Source organism: Phoxinus phoxinus (genome assembly GCF_949152265.1).
Source record: "Phoxinus phoxinus genome assembly, chromosome: 11".
Lineage (NCBI taxonomy): Eukaryota > Metazoa > Chordata > Actinopteri > Cypriniformes > Leuciscidae > Phoxinus > Phoxinus phoxinus.
The window spans coordinates 3,964,584-3,988,065 of NC_136886.1; the positions used below are offsets into that span (position 1 = coordinate 3,964,584).

Genomic DNA, 23,482 nt, shown 5'->3' on the forward strand with positions numbered 1-23,482 from the left:
ACAAATTAGTTAAACTTTTGGGAGTATTCAGAACTTTCTTTTCATTTTGAGTTCACAAAACTGACACATTTCAAGTAATCTGAATTGCTTTATTGTTTTTTAGTTTTATGAACGTGTTCCTTTTAATTGAGACAAACTTAAATTGAACTGAAACTGGGCTGGGATTTCTATTTCCCAGCATGCTTTGCCATGGCACTCTAAACAGAGTAAATGCTCAAATGAAGTGTTATATGATGTTTTTTGTGCAAGATTAATGTTAAAGGGGGAGATTTAGTAGTTTAATGTTTTCTATGCTAATTTAGAAGAGTTTCTGTTATGAGCATGAGCTTGATTTGAGAACAGATAAATGTTAAATGTTCTATATTGCTGTACTCATTCAGCAATTGCTGTTATGCTAATGATGTCAAAGCATTGTGTTACCAATTAGCAAGTTAGCTTTTTAAAGCTTGCCAAGTTTCCATTACTAAAAATATTTAAGTTGAGACAACATGATAATTTTAAGTTAAATGTATGAATTAGCTTACTCCAATATTTCAAGTTAAGAACAATTAAAATGAGTACAAAATAAAAAATCTGCCAGTTCTGCTTATCTAAAATTTTAATTTCTTATCTTAAAATTTTTAATTTGTAACCTACACGAGTTTTGACAACTTATTCGGGTTTACAGAACACTTGTAAGTGCATTAATAAGGGAATTTATCGCCCGTAATGTGGACAGCAGACACAGATGCCAGACATAGACATTAAAGTCAACATGAAATCTAAATATTTACTTCCTTTAAAACATTTTCCTGATCTTATTGTGAACGTTTCATCAGTACACGTTATTCTGAAGGAAGTAATGAAATATCCAACGTAATGTGGTTTGCGAATGTCATTTCATGTTGACAGTTGTACATAAACCCAATCTAGTATTTTGTCATGAAACAGAGTATTAACCAAAGCACATGTTTGTCTCCGTCTCTCTTGCAGGAGAACACATCAGACTGTGGGCGGGGTCACTCGTTCCGCCCCTCCCTCATCACTTTACTCCTCCTCCAGCTCCTCCTCCTGTCTGTTCTGGCACACCCCTATGTTTAACTCCATCCTCCTGTCCTTCTCTCCCTCCTTCTCGTCTCCTTAATTCCGCATTTCTCCTTTATCTCCCCGTTGCTCTAGTCATAGGTAATATAAAGGGACTTCCTTCTGCCCTTATATGGAAGCCCAGTCGTACTGCTTCATCCACTTAGCTTCACAGGTTGTTGCTTAGTGACCGTTGCAGAACTTTGTCCTCTCCTGCCAATCAAGAGCGTTTGTTGGAGGAGCTAAAAGTGTCTTCATGAAAACAGGAAGCTAGCGATGAGAAACCGACGGCCATCTTGGAAACGAAGACGTGGTGGAAAATTACACGGACTGTTCCCTCCTGCCTTTGCGGCCGTTACGGGGTTGAGTTTCGTTTGAGTCCACCTCTAAAGGGGAAAGGTCATCCTCATCTTCATCCTGTAACCCGTGTCATGAGGCTACAGGACATTCTGACGCCGTCTTGCTTCCGGTAATAAGAAAATAACCGAATATGTGCAGAATTTTAAGTGATTCTCAAAAAAAATATCAATAACAACATGTGAGTATTAAAAACATACCTCCATATATTAGGGTATTTAATGAAAAAGGGAAGACGATAGATGTTATTTATTCAATTATCATTTATTTAGTTATGCACTATATCTACTTCTTGCCAAAATGAGACTTGTTACGTGGTCTAATTTTTCTAGCCAAATTAGGAGGTAGGAAAACCACAGAGAAAGAAAGTGAAAGTGAAATAAAAGCAGTATCACAGCATTCCTTCATCCGTCACAAAGGGCTTCATATATTTATTATTTCTATGTATATCACTACCCTGACCCGGTTAGGTTAGGCTTTTATTTGTGGAAACTTTAAAACTATATTAATGCCTCATTTATATAATATTTGCAGCTAATATGTAATAGCATGTGTTCATTTTTAAAAGACTAGTTCACTCAAAAATGACACTTCTGTTTGATTTATTCACACTCATGTCGTTCTAAACTTGTATGCTGTTATATTTTCTGTGGAACACCGAATGAGAAATATAAGAATCAAGAGCGATAGTGACCATGACTTTCCAGCTCCAAAAAGACAAATAAAGTCCCATTAAAAGCAGTCATGATCAGCTATCATATGGACACAACTCAAATGGACAACTCTTCTTGATCTATTTTTTGGAGCATGACAGACACGGTCACTGAATGGAAAGCGTGTAGGTGAAGATGAGATGTGCTAGCGGAGAGATTTTTTGATGGATTGAAATGCAGTATTTTAGCGATGATGTCAGTTTGCAGTCTCTACAACTCTGTTCTGTACAGTTTTTCACAATCTCAGAATGTCGAACACACATTGCATTTGTTTGTTTGCACCATTTTTTTTGCACTGATGGATTTTAGTCGTTACCATGATCTTAGTCAATGTGATCATGTGATATACAGTATATATATATATATATGTAAGGCCCAAAACAGCATTTTGAATCTGCTCTTGCGTATTTGCATCGAGTTTTGTTTCTGGCTTCGACTGGTTTTTAGTATCTGTCATGATATTATCTCTTATGTTGAAATGTTAGTAATGCGATGAAACTTAAGCAAAAACCCTTGTTTTGGGCCCTCTATCAAGCTTCTTTTAGCCGTGCCTTGATGCACTTTTACAGTGGACAGCAGTGGTCATGGTGGAGGTCGGGTCAGTTCAGTGCGAGTCTTTCATGGGCCTTAACTTTAGTCAAACAGGTTGTGTTCGAAATAGAGTACTCATGCTACTTTAAAAAATACTCACTGATGAACATTTTTATGCCATGATCTGGTCACATGATTTCAATATTGAGCATGTTTATCCATGGCCGGTTAAGAAAAATGGTTATTTTGCGTTTTTTAATCAAAGTTTGTGTCCAAATGATGAACGGATCAAATAAGTCAAGAGTGAGTAGTTGAAATAATCAAAGTTGATATTGTTTCCGGTCATTCATCACACTTGAAATGACAGGTCAAGTTGAGTGCATTGCATTGTGGGACACAGTATTCAGCATTCCTTTTATTATAATACACATGTTGACAAAGCATATACACTCTGCATACTATGTGCAATGTAAATACAGCATAGTATGCTATTCCGAACACAGCCAGTGCCTCCAAACACGTAACCTGACTGACATAAGGGAATGCGATTTATCTTCTTCATTTCGAGTATTATTGAGCCGCAGTGTTTGCCATACCCTTCAGCTCCATGCCTACATGTACTGAAATTTGACAAGCACTTTATGCATTTAACTTGTCAGTAAACAGGGTTACATCCGAACCTCGCTTACTGGTTCTTAGTTGCACATTTGGCATTTCAGTGGCCACCACCAACAGAGTGAAGCTCCATGGCAAGACGTGTCCAATAACAACCGCTTGGTTTTTCAGGATCGTCTTTGAAAGAGCTTTTCACTCGCTGATAGTTGTGGCCAGAGTTCGATCTTGCTGCTGAGTTTTGGCGAAGTAGGTTTTGGAGTTGAACCGACTGCTCTACACAACCTCAATCCATCATAACGGAGGCAGTATACACACATACTTCCCTGCTGTAGTTTATTCGTCCAGTGTGTATGAGGGGAGTGAGTGTTTCTGTGTGTCTGAAGCTTTGCTGGTGGTTGAGGAAAAGAATCGATGTTTGCTGTTACGTGAAATAACTGTGAAAAATTGACAATTTTATGAGAAGTATTTTGAGAGTATTGTCATTGTTGGTGTTGAAGGAATGATCCGTGTCAAACGAATGTTTCGAATCTGTCTGTCTTGAGGCCAGATCTGTTAAAGCCTGCTTTATTTGCCTGTGCAGTTGAAAAAGACAGCACTTAACATGTTCAAAAGTCCCTCTGTGTCGGTTTAAACAGAATAGCTCACCCGAAATGTACAATTCTGTCATCATTTATTCACCTTCTTGTCGTTCCAAACCTGTATGACATTCATTCTTCTGTAGGAAACAAACGTATGGAAAGAACATATCCATTTGTGTTTTACAAATGAAAGAAACTCATGTGACATGAGTAAATGAGAATATTTTGGGTGAACTTATTTATGTTCTCGTTTTCTCATGAAAAGCTGTCAGGATGCCATGTATTTTGTACACACTTTTGTTTGAGAGGTGGGCGATGCATGTCTGCTGCTCGTGGACACGATTCGTACATCACTCGGCTTGTTTTTCATTCACCTTCAGAACTGATTGGTGAGGTTAATATGATACATGTTGTGCTAAGAGTTGTACATATCACTAATATCTGAACTTGAATGCAATCCTGATCCTGACACCATCACATATGACTCCTGTTTATAACCCACATCCGGATGGATTTATGAGTCCAGTATGAATATATATATATTAGACCCCATTGAGACCTATAAATGGAAAAACACAAATTATGAAATAAAAGGTCATATGTGGTAATGTAAAAAGACTGTTTAAGCCTTTGCCCCCCATACCTTAATGGCAAAAACCGAGGTGTCGGTATGATAGCGCTAAAGGGATAGTTCACCCAAAAATTCAAACATTTACTCACCCTCAAGTTTTTCCGTTCACATTTATAGGGTTTTTCAAGTGCCATTCAAAAGTATAGTTAAATATAGCAACCAGGGGTTGTTAAGCTCCTAAAAGGACAGAAATGCACAATAAAAATATCATAAAAGTTGTCCTCATGTCTTGTGTAATATATTTCAAATCACTGAGTTGTTATTCATTGAAAAATTACTCAACTCTCAAAGCAAGTTCTCGTGGATGGCGTGATGGTGAGTAAAATGATGACATAATGTTCATTTCTGGGCGAAATATTCCTTTAACCAACTACTTTAATGTTGAACCCTGTTAAACCGCTTATGTGCACCTCTTTCTTTGCCTGGTTATGGAAACAGTCTACAATTTTATTTCATATCAGGGCAAAGAGCGCTCTGAAAGTTGGGGAAATGCCTTGTTCTTTATTCTGGTGAGTTGGTTTAAAACTTCGCCACACTTTTTTATTTATTTATTGTATTGTATTTTATTTTTAGGGGGGAAAGTGTGTAATTGTTTTCAAACTGGAACACTGTCGATGTACAGGGGCACTGAACTGCCTGAATTAGCGAAACACATTTTGGCAAGACACTGCGATTAAATGATCATGAATGTGTCGGTCTTGTGTCACAATTCCAAGTACACTGTGGAACAAAAGTCCTTGTTTTTAAGTGGTCTGAAAGATTTGCTTTTGCCAAAAAAAGAGAAAAAAAAGTATTCAAAAAGAAAAGCTAAAAAGAGGAAGCAGCTTGCGCAAGGGGAGGGGCCTGATGTATAACCCACCCGCTGGGAGGAGTCACTAGCTCAGACCCTCCTCTAGCCCCTCCCCCTTCAAAGCAACATCATCGTAGGCGCGTTTCCATCAGCGAGACGTGTGTATGTGATTACGTAGTCTTTAGTCTGGTGTTCCGTGACAAATGTGAACAAAAAATATATATTAAAAAAAAGGAGAAACTGAATTTAACATGAGTGAGGTTTTAAAATGTATTAACGATTAAAAAAAATAGAAACACAATACTGCTGATAATACTCATGAGTTGAGGTCTGAAATCATGGTGAGCGTTTTTTTCTTTGGTTCGTTTATTGGATTGTGTGTTGGGGGCTCAGTGCCTCGTCTCTGGGTCCATGTTGCTCCATTTTTTTGTACAGACAACAAAAAAAAAGACGAGAAAATTTGTAAAATATTGTGTCTGTGACTCCTTGTAAAATATTTTCAAATTGTTTATTACAGAGAATCAGTTATTAAATAATGTTCATATTTTTCACTTCAGTGCATTGTGTAGTGTTTATTTTTCTGGTGCATTCATCATGTTATATCAGAAACAGTGTCATTGGTCCCAATGTTAACGTGTGGCATCACAATACTGTACTTCATTCTTAAGACATGCTCAAAATATAAAATAATGATTGGTTGTTAGTTGCAGTTTCTAATTATCTGTCTTTTGAAAGCAAAAAAGTAAAATTGCACTATTTAGTCAAAAGTATGTTGATCATATCATCACAAAAGCGGACTAAATGATTGGAGAACTTCTGTATACATCACCAGAGAGAAGTCTGTCAAGGTTCGGTTATGATATTTTGATCAAACATTATGAGGTCAAAAAAATGAATTATTCACAATAAGATCTATAACATCATGCATTTATAAAATAGTGTATTTTCATTTCATGCTAACTTTAATATGTTCTTATGCTTACTGTGAACGATTCATCGTTGTAAAAATAAAAAGAGTTTGTTTCGCAATCTTTCATTCAAGTTATAATAACTTCTGAAGCGACTTTACTTTTCAGGTCGTGTAAAACAGGCGTACAAGTTTCAAGCGATAGATGCTGGCCGTGTTTGAGAGATGTACATCTGGCCTCATTCTGGTATGAAACACCAAGTTTTCAAAGTCCAATCAGTTCCAGAAGGATAAAAACAAGTCCCGCCTACATTATCATCTTATTGGCTGTGTCCGAAAGCTTAAAAATGTTGCCTTCAGAGGATGGACTCCATAGGAAGGCATCGATTGTATGATCGAATCCAATTCGCATAAATGTATCCTTCGCTGCCTTTGATATCCCACAATCCTGTGTTTTCCATTCTGTGACGGTGAGCTAAAAAATAAAGGCGGCGTCTGAAAGTTTGCGGTTGGTGGTCAGTTTGTGTGTAACCAATGTTTCCCACTTCTGATGTCATTTCTAGTGAGAAATTACTATTGTAGTAATTAAATATTAGTTTAGTTATCACCAAAGCTCTGTCTATTTTGTTGTAGATCATTAAAGCGTTACGTCTGGAATTATCAGTATCGTGAGGAACCTTCGTAAGAAAACGCTGCCAGCAAAGTCATTGCCTGATAAGGCAGTGAGAAAACAAGTCAAGCTTACGGACGCAGCCATTGGCTATCCTCTGTCATTCAGAAGCACATATATTTGTGTTGCAGACAGCATGTCTCGTGGACTCAAGTCTTCAGCAAATGCCAGGCATCCACATGAAAATCTTTGCAAATAATAGCACAAAAAGATGAATACCGGTATGCAAGCAAAAAAGTGAGTGTTTCTGACATGACAGAAACATTAAATGTACTTAATATTGGTTATGTAATTATTTTTTTCAATTAGTACACTATTAGGGTTTTTAATACGATCACAACAACTGTAGGAAGTCGAGGATTGCCTTATGCCAGGTCTCTGGATCATCAAGGTAACAAGGATGCCCCGCCCCCTTCATTACCACCACCCTGTGATTGGGTAGATGGCTCAGGTTGCTTAGCGACGCTTCCCCAAGCTGAGTGTCCTGGTCTCCATAAACTATAAGAGCTGGAGTCTGTGCAGGTACATAAGGATGAAAATCACACATTTTTATCCACAGATAGACAGACAGACAGACAGACAGACAGACAGACAGACAGACAGACAGACAGACAGATAGATAGATAGATAGATAGATAGATAGATAGATAGATAGATAGATAGATAGATAGATAGATGGATGGATGGATGGATGGATGGATGGACGGACGGACGGATAGATAGATAGACGGATGGATAGATAGATAGATAGATAGATGGATGGATGGATGGACGGACGGACAGATAGATAGATAGATAGATAGATAGATAGATAGATAGACAGACAGATGGATAGATAGATAGATAGATGGATAGATAGACGTGTCACCTGTATGCTGCTGTACTGCTCCGCTGAGATCTTCTCTGTACAGATCGGAGCCACAGGGATGTAGGCTTTGACCAGCTCTGAGTGCTGGATGAGGAACGGCAGCGAGTACATGCCGCTGAGAGACGGGCTGATGACCACCACAGGACCCGTGTTCAGACCCTCACACACCTGTCTGAGGAACACACCTGGAGCCAGCTGACCCACTGGAGCCGGGGCCGGAGCCGCCTTAGACTGACCCAGGCCTGAGCGAGCAATGACACACAGAAATGAGCCGCTTTAGGAGAGACAGCAGGCGGTGATCAGGTAGTGAGAGAGACTAAAGGTGTGTTCACACTCAGCATGTTTGGTTGGATCAAAGCAAACCCTGGTGTGATTGCTCTGTTAGTGCGGTTCAGTTGTATAAGTGTGAACGCTGCCATCTGAACCCTGGTGTGCACCAAACAACAGGACCGAGAACACTGAAAAGATGAGTCCAAACAACTCGATTCGACTGAAATATGAACACAACACGGACCAAAGACATCTAAACGAACCAAAATGTAATATATATAATTTATTAACAATATATACTAATACTATGATAATAATAGCAAATAATATATTTAAATAAATACTTTTATTAACAAAAAGTATGTATGATAATACCATGGGTTTTCCCATGATACACTTATGGTCATTTTTGCCAGAACAGTACTTTTGTGAAAGAAAGAAAGAAATTAAATGATACAGTATTTTATACCTAAAATATATTATAGTTTTTTTTTAATAAATATACATATACTGTATTGTATGCTTTACATAACTTTCCATATGTCTATTTTACATCACTGTCCATAAGAAATGCAATTGAATGCTATTATAATTATTTATAATAGTTAAATATATAATTATAATAATATAAATAAATTGTGTTATACAGCCATAATAAGAATATAAACTAAAAATATATTTATATGTTTGAATTTTACAGAAAGTACCATGGTTTTTGACAGCACCACAGTCATACAAAATATTTTAGTTATGTTCCATCTTCCATGCTAATATTATGGAACATAAATATGGTAATTATGTGCCAGGCATTATTACCACCTGATGATAATATCACTGACCGTGGTATCATATATTACCACCACCTGATAATACCATCACTGTACCATGGTATACCTTAAAATACCATAGTATTAGCATCTGGTGATCCCATCATCACTGTAGCACCATGGTATTGTACCTGTAGCTCACCTGGCAGGTCTATCGCCACAGCTCGGTAGCCCGCGGCAGCAAGAGTCTCCAGAGTCCCGATCTTCAGCCAGTTCTCCGATGAGAACCGGATCCCGTGCAGCAACAGGACGCAGAGTTTCCCGGTACCGCTCGACGGAAGCGCCTGTCGGTAGAACAGCGTCTGATCTCCGCAGATCTCCACCGGAACCGAGCCTTCTGACATCTCAACCGAACACATGATGAGTGACGGACTCTGGAGAGCAAAGGTCACGAGCAAAACACTTCGATTTCTGCAAAGATTTATATAAACAAACGAAGTTAGAATAAGTTACAATATAAAATATTCGAACAATTTGGTTGGTTAAAGTTCAATAATCCACCTATGAGCCTGAGTATAGCATAGTTTTTGTACCAGAGTAAACTACGAGTCCCGGAAGCCTGTCAGTTTTACCAGAGTGACACACTGACCTCTAGCGGCTCTGTCGACAATCACAACCTTCATATGCTATAAAACATTTACTCATTTCTCATCATAAATGTACTAGTCACACAGCAGATTTTAACCAGCTTTATTAATTATTAATTCAATATTAATTTATCCTTAAATGACTGAATTACAACCAGCTTTTAAGCTTATTCGGTTCGGTAGGCCTACTAAATAAACCATTTTTAACATTTCATGCATTAGCCTGCAATGTGGCTACCGGTAAATTGTTTTGGCCTTTTGATTATTTGTGAATATATTTGGTTTTTAATTTTGGCAAATTGCTCATATTTAGCTTTTTACAAGTTTTCCATTAGTAATGATGAGATGGAGATTGGAAAGTAAAACGCTATTTGGTTGCCAACTCTCGCATTTATTAGATTGCGGTCATTTGCATTGACATCATCCGAACGTGGTGAGAATCGGTTCCTGACGATCCAAATGAAGCAATCCGGTCTGAGTAAGTCTTGAGGGCATTTATTTGCATATGTTTTTCATGTGGTCAAGTGTTAATGTGATCAGATCACCTACACAACCTGTAGGGTAATAGTATGTTAATGGACCATCGTGTCAAATAGCCCTCTTTGGTTAAATGAATCTTTTAAGTGAAGGTGAATCGTTTTTACTCGCTGCCATGCATCCTGTCTTTCACTGAAGTCCCATCCTTTTAAAAGCATAATAATACGCTAATGCTTAGCTTCATAATTTATTTAGGCAATTTCTCTTATAGCCTATAGTTAACTTTGATTAAAAAAGAGCAAATTCCTTTGAGAAAATATAGAAATGAAGGTATATTTTGTTTTAAAAGATAAGATTAGTTTTGGTCATGAACAACTATTTTGCACGAATCGGTTGAATGATTCTATGACAGACTGAATTATTTAGGCTAATTAGCACTCATAGCCTACTGTAAAAAAAACATATATGATCAATAAGTTAAGACAACATGTTTTTACATTGCTTTAACTCATCAAAATAAGTTATACAATTTGCAACTAATTTTTTTAAGTCGGTTTAATAAATGTAATTTAAGTTGATATTACTTAAACATTCAAGTCGATTTTACTTTTTTTAAATCAGTGTTGTCTTTCAAACAAATTAGGTAGAAATCTATAACAGGAAATCTGTTTCAAATCAGCTTTACAGTGATAATAAATTACAGTAACAGAGATTGTTTGGGCTTTACAGCAGCTCTAATGACTCAAGCTCTAGAATAAAACAAAAAAATAACAATTACTAATAAAGATATAAAATAAAAAGTTATTATTATTATTTCAGTATTAATAAACAGCACTAATATGATTCATTTATTATGTATTAATGATGATAATGTGTTATTATTAGTTTGTTTCTGGCATGTGTTTACTTTAGCTGTCTTCATTGGGAAATGTCCCGTTCTGTCCGAGTAAACACACACCCCTTCATCAGTTGATCCAGTGGAGAAGACTCAAAGTCCCTCAGACGAGCTCTGCTGTTGGAGAAACACAGCTCTTATAACATGAGTTCACTCTTCTTCCTCACAGCGCTGGTGCTTTGGCCTGATGCCGTTCACGGTAAGATCAATCCTCTCCGAAATAATGCTTTCTTTTCACATTAAGTGTTTTAATACATTACTTTTTTTTTCTTTTTTTTTTGACAAACAGTGCGTAGCTCAAATTGCAAACTCCTTACAAGTATTTACCATGGTAAACCAAGGATCTACTCAAACACTATAATAAAACTGTGTTAAAGATCCATTCATTATGATTTTATAGTTACAAATAACTGCAGTAACTGTGCTATTTTGGATAAAAATTATAGTTACCATGGTATATTTTTGTAAGGAACAGCGTTGATTGATCCATATAAACTAAATTCAGATGTTTTAAATATAATATTCCAGTTGAGTAACTTTGACAAACAAAGTAAAAAGGTGGAAATACCATGGTAAATTAATATGATTCAGTGCCATGAAAGAAAATGATATTTCTATCACTTCCACAGTACTCTTGTAAGCAAATGAAATTGTGGTAAAGTTGTGTTTTTTGTCACTAATGCCACTTTTTGGTCATTTTTGGACCTTTTTGCTCACAGGCACATGTTCATGTAATGGATTTAAACACAAACATGTCAGATTCTGTGTAGTTATTTGGGCATCACTGCGTGATCGTGTCGTGCCACTGGGAATTTTGTGAAACAGATCCAGTAGTTTACAGATCCAAAGGTCATGTGTGTTTAAGCACCTCTGAGAAGACACACACAACACTACAGCGTTATAAGCCGGCACAAAAAGGTTTTTTAGACAACACACCGTGGCAATTGCATCTTTTTGGACATTCACTAAAAAAAAAATTACAATAAGGTTTCATTAGTTAACTAGTTTCATTAACATGAACTAACAACAATACTTTTATGTTAATTTCAACATTTACTACCGTAATATATTAAAATCAGAATATGTGTTTTTTAACATTATTAATGCACTGTGAAGTAACATGAACAAACAATGAACAGCTGGATTTTTACTATTGGATTTTTACTATTTACAGCTGGATAACTAACATTTACAAAGATTATAAATGCAGTAACAAATGTATTGATCATAGTTAGTTAATGTCAGTTAATAAATTCACTAATGTTAACAAATGAGACCTTATTGTAAAGTGTATATTTTAGACAGCATTGTTTTCATTTAATATCTGACTCGAGAAGTAATGTTTTTGGGAGTTTTAAGAGGTTCAACTTGATTTTTGTTTATTATTATATCCAAAGTGGTAAAACATGTAAATGATCTGAATAGCATGGAAAATAAATAATGATTTAGTACTATGGTATCAAGGTATATACAATACAACTTGGAGGAGAACTGCTTTATAGATGAAATGAATAATTTAATAATCGATGATCTTTACAGTGGAACTGACTCCAGCTGAACAACGGCACTATTCTCTTTTAGAGCTGCTGTATGTTTGAATCATTGAATCATTTTCCTGTTATCACTGTAACTGCTTTGAAACAATCTAAAGCGCTATAGAATTAAAGGTGACTTGACTTAAAGCACGTTGTGACTCTCGTTCAAGCGTTCTGGTGTGTGTTCACAGCACACCGCAGCGCTCTCAATGATTTCCAGAGATCTGAGGGGAGAGAGCTGGTTCTGAAGTCCTGGAACGTGAACCGTCTGACTGAACTTCCGGGGATCACTTTGGAGGATTGTGCTAAACGCTGCACAGCGAGTCCAGAATGCAGGTCTCGGCTCCTCACTTTTATTTACTATTTAATGAAAATGTATTCATTTCAGTTTATATTAAATGTAATTAGTTGTTTCGGGGAGAGGGGTTTGTCTAGGACTTTAGTACACTCCACATGTATGTCATTTCAGAATTACAGATGAAACTCGGAAAATTAGAATATGGTGCAAAAGTTCATTTATTTCAGTAATTCAACTTAAAAGGTGAAACTAATATATTATATAGACTCATTACATGCAAAGTGAGATATTTCAAGCCTTTTTTTGTTATAATTTTGATGATTATGGCTTACAGCTTATGAAAACCTTTTCACAATATTCTAATTTTGAATTTGGGGTTTTCATAAACTGTAAGCCAAAATCATCAAAATTATAACAAATAAAGGCTTGAAATATCTCACTTTGCATGTAATGAGACTATATATAATATATTAGTTTCACCTTTTAAGTTGAATTACTGAAATAAATGAACTTTTACACGATATAAATTTTTTTTCGAGTTTCACCTGTATGTCTTTTCTTTCTAAATTTAAAATATATTAACTTTAGCAAATAACACTCTACAGTTAAAATTATAATCAAAGTTTAAAGCATGACAAAAGATTATTAAAACATTGATTTAAAATGCACTGTAAAGTAGAACTTTAGGTAGACATTATTACAAACTGCAGTTTTTTAAACTGTCGTGAAAGTGTATATATTAATATATTATCTGTATGAATATTTTTTGTTATTTAAAATACACTACAAGTGCACATTCAATATATTTAAGCACACTTTTTTCACTAGGGAATACAATTTTTATTAAAAAATGTTTACAATATGTATTTGAGCTGACAAAAAGTTTCTGTGAACTTTACAGAGCTTTCAATTATGAGTTCCGTCCGTCTGTGGTGTGTAAGCATCTGCCCTGGGTCTTCGACAGAGACAATGCAGACGTCAAGAGAAACGTCAACTGTGACCTATACGAGATGAAAGGTGAAATGTGTTCCAGTAGATTTTGTGTGTTACATAAAGTATCCGAAAGTTAATGTTCTCCTGTATACTCAGTCTATGTAAGGAAGTGCATCGTGGGTAAAGGAGAAGACTATCGAGGGAAAGTGTCGACGACTAAGAGTGGACGAACATGTCAACAGTGGTGGTCGAAATTCCCTCATGACCACAGGTATGAGTCAGACGTCATGTGTAACATCTTACAAAAATGCAGCTTTATGTGAAGATTTGTCTTTGAAACATGTTGTTTTTTATTAATTATTTGTAAGACAGCACAGTGGTCTCCAAAGGTTGGACACACTTAAAACTGTTTGAATGTCAGTGCATTAGATACAAAATATCAAACCAAGTTGCATCTGCAAACAAATGATGCACAAGCTTTTCTCAGAATTAAGAATTAAGCATGCACTGATAAATCATGTACATTAAGACCAATATTGTGTATTAAGAAAGTAAATAGGATGTTTTGAAACTTGAAAGTCTCTCGTGTTCATTAAGGCTGCATTATTTCATTAAAAATGCAGTAAAAACAGTAATATTATGAAACATTATTACAATTGAAAGTAACTGTTTTCTATTTGAATATATTTTAAAGTGTAATTTATTCCTGTGATCAAAGCTGAATTTTCAGTCTTCAGTGTCACATGATCCTTCAGAAATCACTCTAATATGATGATCTGCTGCTCGAGAAACATTTATGATTATTATTATCAATGTTGAAAACAGTTGCTTAATATTTTTGTGGAAACTTGATACATGTTTGTTTTTTTCAGGATACTTTGATGAATAGAAAGTTTAAACAAATCATTTATTTTACATCGAAACCTTTTGTAACATTATAAGTGCCTTTACTGACACTTTTGATCACTTGAATGCATGCTTGCTGAATAAACAGTAGTGTATACTCTTTGATCCTCATAATGATATTAGAGTGATGTTTGGAATAGATGGACTCCGTCCGCTACTAATGGCCTGGAGCTGAACTATTGTCGTAACCCAGACGGCGACCGCATCGGCCCGTGGTGCTACACGACCGACCCCGAGCGCAGATACGAGAGCTGCGACATCCCTCAGTGCAAAGACGGTAATACTCACATGGTCATTTTAAGAGCGTTTTCCCCTGTACGGTTATACGTGATGTTTTTGTGTGTTTCGGCATTAGAGGTGTGCATCACTTGTAATGGTGAAGACTACAGAGGTCAGGTGGATCACACGGTGAACGGTAAAGAGTGTCAGAGATGGGACCAGCAGTATCCGCATCAACACATCTACCAGCCAGAAAAGTAAATATTACATAACCATGAACCATAGCCCTACAGTCACACTTAAACTTGTCTTTTCCTCTCAATTGGGACGTATATCCGAGTGACACGGATTCTGAAACCAGAAAAGATGAGATGAGCTGCAAGAGGAGGAGAAGTTATTTTGATAAAAGATTATTAATGGCACATGAATTTTGGAATCATGAATCATTTATAATTAATACTGCAATATTCCAATATGTTGATTTCATGGTGATTTCAATCATGTCAGAATGTAATTGCATTGGATGAAAGAATATCATAGTGTGTGTATCTGCGCTCAACTGCGATTTTCAGAACCATTTTTTGCACTGAATTTGAATCGACTGGTGTTGCAGTGGTTTTTAGTGGATGCTGAAATAATAATGTAAAATGTCTTTGTACCTGATGTTTGTGTTACCAGATATCCTGATAAAAGTTTGGATGATAACTATTGCCGTAACCCGGACGCGTCTCCAGTGCCCTGGTGCTACACCACTGACCCGACGGTGGAGAGAGAGAGCTGTGATATACGCAAGTGCCGTGAGTATTTCTGAGCCTTACCACCACCACAAATACTTCATTTCATACAATTCATATTTCATATAGGGTTTGTTTTTTAATTGCATGACTTTTACCATGATGATAACCTTGCTGCTGATAATAAATAAATGATTAAATAAATAAAATGTGTGATTTTATAAGCCTCAAACTAATACTGCACTGGTAAAACCATAACACTATACACTATAACAAAATATTATCAATATCTGTGTTGCTTGGATAAGTTTATCTTGTTTGAATGCACAGCTATTGTTCAATTGTCATCAAAGTAAGGACATGCATTTTATAATCATTTGTAGCAATATCTGAAGAAAAGGTTCTATATATAACCTTAAAGAGTTCCATCAGGCACTTCATATATATATATATATATATATATATATATATATATATAACCTTTAAGGGATTCTCATCATTGGATCATTTTAAGTTTTAATTATTTTAATTTTAATCAAATTGTATGAATGAAGCAGCTTGTAAACATAGTTGAAATAACCCATTAAACATGAAAGCATTATGCAATCATTAGTCCATTTCACACAGTTCTAAACCCCGCTTTTAACCCTGGGTAAAGAAAGGTTTAGACGCGGGGTTAGCACCACTTTTTACCCAGGGTTATGAGCAAGGTTAGCAGGTTATGAGCTCCGGAGCAAGGTTAGCACTGCTTTTGTGACAGTGTGAAACAAAGCTGTGTTAGAATGTTGTGTTAATAGTTCAAGTGTGAAAAGCCCTATAGAAGACATTTCCCAGTTTAAAGAATCTTTTGGGCATAAAGGGTTCTTTATACAATTGAGTCGAGAACCCTAGGGTTCTGTACTGATCCTTATTGAACTTTTTTTGTAAGAGTATGATCTAGTCTGAGCATCTGACCAGCAGCAGGGGCTAAACAGCCAAACCTTGACCTCTTTGCTTTTATCATTCTTTATAAGATAAACAGAAGCACATGCAGGATATACAGTAAGGTTAGCGTTGGCTTTGTGAAGAAATAAAACACATGAGGTCTGCAATATCCATGTGTCCATGAAAGCTTAGTTCAAAAGTCAAAGTTTATGACGCATATCAGAGATTAACTTGAACAAATACATTCTTCTAAGTCCGTTTTGATGCAAAGTCAACTTTAAAATGCTCGCACAACACTAATAACCTTTAACAGTCGTTTGCATTCTGTTAGCAGTGCATGAATTTCAATCTCCATGCAAATCATTTGGATTATTATTCATTCATTATATTTAAAGGACACAGATCTTCATCGTCCCGGGGACATCACTGTCATTTCCAATCGCATCAGTGCTTTTCAAAGAGACAACTAAATAATTGAACATCAGAAACTCGAGAGCACAACATTAATATCAGTTTATTGCATTGGGTTCACAAGACGGACTATATTATTCTTTGTGAATATGCAACGACTGATCCATCAGTTGTTAGGACAGCATCTGTCCAGTATCCTACTATACTACTAACTAAAGTCCTTTTAACAAGTAGATCCTCTCCTTTCCTCCTGCAGCCGAGTCTCCCAAGCGCCGCTCTCGCTCCGGCTACACCACTAACTGCTTCCGGGGTCGTGGAGAGGACTACAGGGGCAAAGTCAACGAAACAACCTCTGGAATCTCCTGTCAGCGCTGGGACGCCCAGAAACCCCACGAACACCCGTTCTTCCCCAAAACCTACGAGTGCAAGTGAGTCGAGAGGGGCTGGAATATGTCCTGAGAATCTATAGAACTGGACTTGTGACATTTCTCTCTTTCCTCTTTCCACCTTTAGGGGTCTGGAGGAGAACTACTGCCGTAACCCGGACGGTTCAGAGGCGCCCTGGTGTTTCACGTCCATCTCTGAGATGAGGACGGCTCTGTGCCTGCAGATCAAGCGCTGCGCCGACGACATCGAGGCCGAGGGTACAGCTGGCGCCTACTAGTGATTAAAAACATCAACTGCAGATTCATTTTTTAAAGAGACATTTTGACTGTGCAGAAATCCTCAGCACACACTTCATAATGACTGAACATACACTACCGTTCGAAAGTCTGTGCTTTTAAAATAAATAAATGAATACTATTATTCAGCAAGGACACATTAAATTGATTATTACATTAAAAAGACACTTATAATGTTTAAAATATTTATATTTCTAATAAATGCTGTTCTTTTTAAGTTTCTCTTTCCTCAAAAAAAAATGTGTCATGCTTTTTTACAAAAATATGAAGCTGCACATTCAACGGTTTTAAAAATTGATATTGATGTCATCATATTAGAGTGATTTCTGAAGGATCATGTGACACTGAAGACTGGAGTAATGATGCTGAAAATTCAGCTTCGATCAGGAATAAATTACATTTTAAAATATATTCAGTTATAAATGTATATATAAATTATAAATATATAGTGTAATATTTCACAATATTACTGTTTTTACTGTATTTTTGATCATATAAATGCAGCATTGGTGAGCAGAAGAGACATCTTTTAAAACATTTTTAAAAAATTGACTTAGCTCAAACTTTTGAACAGTATTGTAAATAACCAGATTTTTTCCCCTCCATAAACTAGATTGCTATAATGAAATCGGCAAAAACTATCGGGGTGTTGTCCGCAAGACACGTAAAGGTATTCTCTGCCAGAAATGGAGCGTCAATACACCTCACAAAACCAAGTAAGTCTAACAAATGTTCACCATAGGATCACACAATGCATAAAGCGTGTATTATCCTATGGAAAATTACAAAGTAAGTCAAATAAGTATAGAAAATTTTTAATTTAACCGCAGAATTAAGCTTTCCATTCTAGTTTGTCTCATCTAAAGCAGGTTTATTGCTGTATGACATATATTCAAGATCATTTATGGACATATATTTGCAGGATAAACCCCCAAACACACCCAGAGGCAAATCTGACCGACAACTACTGCAGGAACCCTGACGGGGACCACCACGGACCCTGGTGCTACACCTCGGACCCCAAGACTGAGTTTGACTACTGTGCCATCAAGCAGTGTGGTAAAGTTACCGTGCTTATAGATGCTCTTTTCAATCTACTTCAGTCATTTCTGCTCTTTTAGCCTCTGATAACCAGGCTCACTCAGAATCTGTGAGCAGAAGTTTAAGGGCCAGATTTACGAATCAGGGCAAATTACTGTGAGAGCCCAATTCCCAAAAAGTGATGAAAAAGTGAATTGGTGATTGGTTAGCTGGCCCAGTGTGTTGTGATTGGTTGTGATTTCAGGAAATGTCACGCCTCTTACCATAACCATGAGTTTCATCTGCTCAGGTGTAAATATTAAGGATGGCATCAATTTCAAATATTTCAGAATGGTATGTTTTTGTTTTTTTGTAATTTTCTTATACATTGTAGAAACATTATACACCATTTAATCATGATATTTTTTTGGAAAACTATGGTAATGCAAACAGTAATCGATCACAAAACCAAGGTTCATTTTCCGAAGAGGCGGTGAACCGTCTTAGAAAAGCGAGAGCTTGCAGAGGCTAAAGTAAACACCACATTAATACTGTAATGTTAGTTAGCAGGCTAGCGGAGGCAAAGCTCTGCCCTTTGTTTACATCATAGCAACTACATAAATCTTATAATTGGAACTGTTCATAGAAAACATAACTACAAATAATAAGACATGCTTACAAGTTGTGACCCATAAACTTTACAGATTACAGATTGGCCCTTGCTAATGTGAACTGCTCTATTTCAGGAGAAGCTTTTATGTGAAGCCTGCATTACTCTCTGGAAGCTGTTCCCCGTAAAATGTGCAGCACACAGATAAACCTTGTCAATTTGTACCACTCTAGGTTTGTCAGAAGGTCAAACGAGTGAGTTTTGTAAACGTGGTGGACAAAACAGCGTCTCTATGACATAGCGACTGAACACTGTCTTCTCTAATGCAGCTCAACCAGGCCTTGCACGTTTTTCTGTGTATTCTGTGGGCGGGGATTATTTAAATGAGTAGGCTAACATTATGACTTCACAAAGCCCGGAAAAAAACGTGTTGTAGTCCAAACGAGTCATTCGTTGTAGTTCTTATTGATTCTGTTAAATAAAATATCTTCCTTTGGAGTGGACTTTGAGCTTTGTAACCTTGCAGATCTTTTTCATGCTCAAACATCAATATTACACACTAACTAAAGTTGAAAAAGTGGAAAAGCATAGGGACCCCTTTAGACATGCTTCTTTTTTTTTTGCCCGTTAAATAATGGCGCAAATACCAGTAAATTGACGAGCGCAAACCTTAGTAAATCACCTCATGTGATTCATTTAAATACACTCGTCACATACATTTTGCATCTGAAAGGGAAACTTAAAATGCACCTTGAAACTACAAATGCATTTGCAATAAGGTCATTTTCAAAAAGAACTGCCCATGCCTTTTCAGCGCTAATTTTTCACTGCGTGTCTTTAGTAAATCCTGAAAGTAGTTTTATAACGCCAAAAACAGAGTTTGCGCTGGTGCAAGCTGTTAGTGAATCTGGCCCTATAAATGGTGAAATGTATTAGTACCAAATGAGCTATTTTTGTGAAATTCTGCAAGTAAAATTATTAATAATTATTTTATTTTATTTTGTTTTTATAATTATTTATAATTATTTATTATTCAGAATTACACATTAATAATAGTACTAATAACTAATTAAATGATTTATAATAATGTATTATAAATGTATTTTCTGTGTGCTCCTTTATATTGTAATAGCTGGGGAGAAAGTGCCAATCATCGGACCAACAAGTAAGTCAAAACCATTATACAGAGAGTAGTACAGACTCTGATGTGTGCAATTGTGCTTCTAATATAATAATCTATGTGTGTAAACAGCGGAGGTTGTGTTTAACGAGTGTGGAAAGCGTGACAACCGCCCTGTCAAGTCCAAGTTAAGAATAGTGGGCGGCACACCTGGAAACTCTCCCTGGACCGTCAGCCTTAGAGACCGGTTAGTCTTACTATTTTTGTGCCTAAATAAACTGGCCCAAAATATGTCACTTTATGGAAGTAAAATGAACAGTGTTTATTGTAAGCACAAATATTTCTATTCTGAGCTGATTAAATCTCCTTATCTTCACAGGAAAGGAAATCACTTCTGTGGAGGTTCTCTGGTCAATTCTGAATGGGTCATCAGCACCAAACAATGCTTTTCTTCCTGGTAACTCACAGTCTGCAGTGATTCGTAGTTGGACAGTACGGGCGTTTTAATAAATGTTCACGTGGTTGTTTGTGATTGTATGCAGTTACGTCGAGCTCACAGGATATAGTGCTATGATGGGCACCTTGTTCCGTGATCCAAAGGATGGAGAACCAGACAGACAAACCATTGCTCTCACCAAGATCGTCTGCGGCCCGTCTGAATCACACCTGGTCATGCTTCAGCTAGAAACGTACTTCATACCACACACTAACACATTTACACAGGCTTTGGTTCCACCGTGGTTTTTTGGACATGTACCATGGTATTCTTTAAAGTATCTTTGCCCTTTAATAGACACATGTGTCGCTCTTCTCCTGCAGTCCTGCCCAGTTTAATGAGCGTGTGTCTCAGATATGTCTTCCTCCGGAGCGCTACATCGTGCCAGAGGCAACCGTCTGTGAAATTGCTGGTTGGGGAGAAACAACAGGTGATGATAAATCAATTGTATTCTTTTATTCAGCATAAATGCTGCTGTACTGAACTTTTTATTCATCATATGTATCACCGTTTCCACCAAAAAATATTAAGCAGCACAAGTGTTTCATATCATCATATTATACTGATTTCTGAAGGATCATGTGACGCTGAAGACTGGAGTAATGATGCTGAAAATTCATCTTTGCATCACAGGAATAAATTAAATTTTTCAATATATTACAATAGAAAACAGTTATTTATTTAACATTTTAATAATATTTGACAGTGCAAATGTTTGTTTAGCAGAGAGGATACAACCTCTGAAAATGTTTATTCTTTTTCACATTTTTCCAAAGTATGAAGCTAGAAATTCTGACTTTATAAAATTCTTCTCTCTCTCTCTCTCTCTCTCTCTCTCTCTCTCTCTCTCTCTCTCTCTCTCTCTCTCTCTCTCTCTCTCTCTCTCTCTCTCTCTCTCTCTCTCTCTCTCTCTCTCTCAGGAAAGGGGGATGAAACTGTTCTGAATGTGGCTCAGATGCCTGTACTGAGCAATAAAGATTGTAACCCATATTTCAAGGGTCGTGTCCGTGAGAATGAGATGTGCACCATGCCGTTCCAGGCTGGAGTGGGCGCCTGTGAGGTACTGATGTGCTGACCTGTTGTTTGTGCTTTTATGCCTTTTAACACCATATAAGTTAAAGTCAGCATGAAACAGAAGTTGCGATAGTCTTTTCTTCCTTATTATGACGCATGTCAGAGTGAAACGGGATCTGGAACAAGAACAAATGTTCTTGGAAAGCTCGAAAAGGGCGGGACTTGATTTTGATAATGGGGAATTGATTGAATGGTTGTGGTTTGCTATTGGTGGATCTTGTGTGAGTGATAGGTAGCCCCGCCCTCATCATCAGAGAAGAGAAGAGGAGGGGAAGTTATTTTGATTTACGTGAATTAAAAAAATAATGATGTGTGCGGATAAATCATTTATAATAAATACTGCAATATTCCATAAAAAACAAACAAGAATTGTCAATTCTAAATTCATGGTGACTTCATCACTACATAATGAAAGCATTGCTATATAATTTAAAAACAAATATGAATTGATGTAAGTTGTGATTCATGTGTAAAGATCAGTGCTTCTCAAATGACAGTGTGTTCAACTTCTGACATGAGAAAGCAGTGCTAAATGCAAATAATAAGATGCAACTGCACACATAATCATTCATAGTTAATAAATATTTTTTTTAGTAGAAATGAATCCCATATTATTCGTTGTTGATGTCAAAGCCTGTGTGTCTAATCAAACTTAATTCTGTTCTTATATTTTACTCAGTATTTTGATAAATTCATCAGTCTTTTGGTATAACATGTTGTGGGGGTTTTGACATTTATTTTAAGCATTTTTGTAATATAAACATGTCAAATCTGTCTTAAAGTAAAACTAGCACTGATGCCGCTTAGCTTGCAAGTTTTTTTGCAAAATGTGTTTAAAAGTAAAGCATTTAGTGCTTCAAACATTTCCTTTCTATGCGTTTGTGCGGCTACATGTAAAGTTCTGCTTTTGCAATAGATGTAAGTGTGGATTGTGAAATGAGTGAGACGTGCTGTGTGCAGGTGCACTGTAACGTTCCTCTTCTGCGCTCTTTCAGAGAGACTACGGTGGCCCTCTGGCCTGTCAGAACAGCGACTGTTGGGTTCTAGAGGGAGTCATCATACCCATGCGCCGCTGCGGACACACAGGACAACCAAACATCTTCATCCGTGTGTCTGTTTATGTGGATTGGATTAAGAAGGTCATGGAGATGACCTAGCTGACAGACCAGCTCATAACACAACACAACACTACACACAACACAACACACACTTGACTTTACAAGACATTTCACACTGCCTCATCTTCTAAAATATAAATATATTAAGTAGATGGAATGTAATATACTTAAAAATGTGTTTTTATAAGATTATGTATAAGCATTTTTGTATCGTTCTGAATTTGAGAGTTTAATTGACATTAAGATGTATGCTTGCAATTGTGGAATATATACAGGTGCACATAAATTTACATTAAAACTGACATCACTAGTCTGAACTATACTGAACTTTGTAGAATTTATTATTAATAAAGTATTCAAAATTCTATTTTTACCCTCCAACATTTATCTAATGCCGTCCCACAGAATTACGATTAGTAATTATTAATCCCAGTAATTGACTGCAGTTGTTACTGTATATATAGAATCCTTTTAAAGGGTTAGTTTACCCCAAAAATTAAAATTATCCCATAATTTACTCACCCTCAAGCCATGTAAATTACTTTCTTCTTTCAACCAAACATAATCGGAGTTATATTAAATAATATCCTGGTTCTTCCAAGATAATGGGAGTGAATAGAGCT

General features: G+C 36.5%; 3 protein-coding genes across 5 annotated transcripts in view; 2 read left to right on the top strand and 1 right to left on the bottom strand.

Annotated features, from left to right (window-relative positions):
* Positions 1–5,077, top strand: part of cacna2d2a (calcium channel, voltage-dependent, alpha 2/delta subunit 2a) — a 206,557-nt gene extending 201,480 nt beyond the window's left edge. For both annotated transcript variants that reach the window (XM_079629453.1, XM_079629452.1), the window contains one exon: positions 973–5,077. In XM_079629453.1, coding sequence (XP_079485579.1) covers positions 973–1,080 — 108 coding nt within the window. In that variant the 3' untranslated portion in view covers positions 1,081–5,077. The remainder of the gene's footprint in view (positions 1–972) is intronic.
* Positions 5,078–5,241: 164 nt separating this feature from the next.
* Positions 5,242–9,178, bottom strand: abhd14b (abhydrolase domain containing 14B; the record flags this gene model as incomplete). The annotated part of the gene is made up of 3 exons (XM_079629456.1): positions 5,242–7,368; positions 7,723–7,964; positions 8,962–9,178. 3 exons carry the CDS (start codon positions 9,176–9,178, stop codon positions 7,189–7,191), a joined length of 639 nt encoding a protein of 212 aa, XP_079485582.1. The 3' UTR covers positions 5,242–7,188.
* mst1 (macrophage stimulating 1) lies at positions 8,873–23,225 on the top strand. 2 transcript variants are annotated; one of them, XM_079629455.1, is made up of 20 exons: positions 8,873–9,206; positions 9,805–9,884; positions 10,796–10,977; positions 12,505–12,649; positions 13,513–13,628; positions 13,701–13,815; positions 14,591–14,727; positions 14,806–14,926; positions 15,348–15,466; positions 16,995–17,166; positions 17,252–17,382; positions 18,035–18,137; positions 18,344–18,480; positions 20,184–20,216; positions 20,304–20,418; positions 20,551–20,628; positions 20,714–20,860; positions 20,991–21,097; positions 21,588–21,727; positions 22,737–23,225. In XM_079629455.1, the coding sequence occupies exons 3-20, from the start codon at positions 10,923–10,925 to the stop codon at positions 22,896–22,898; spliced, it is 2,133 nt and encodes a 710-aa protein (XP_079485581.1). In that variant the 5' UTR covers positions 8,873–9,206; positions 9,805–9,884; positions 10,796–10,922; the 3' UTR covers positions 22,899–23,225. The 2 variants fall into 2 exon arrangements, with proteins under 2 accessions (XP_079485581.1, XP_079485580.1); XM_079629454.1 differs by lacking the exon at positions 9,805–9,884 and having other exon boundaries at positions 8,875–9,206.
* Positions 23,226–23,482: the final 257 nt, after the last annotated feature.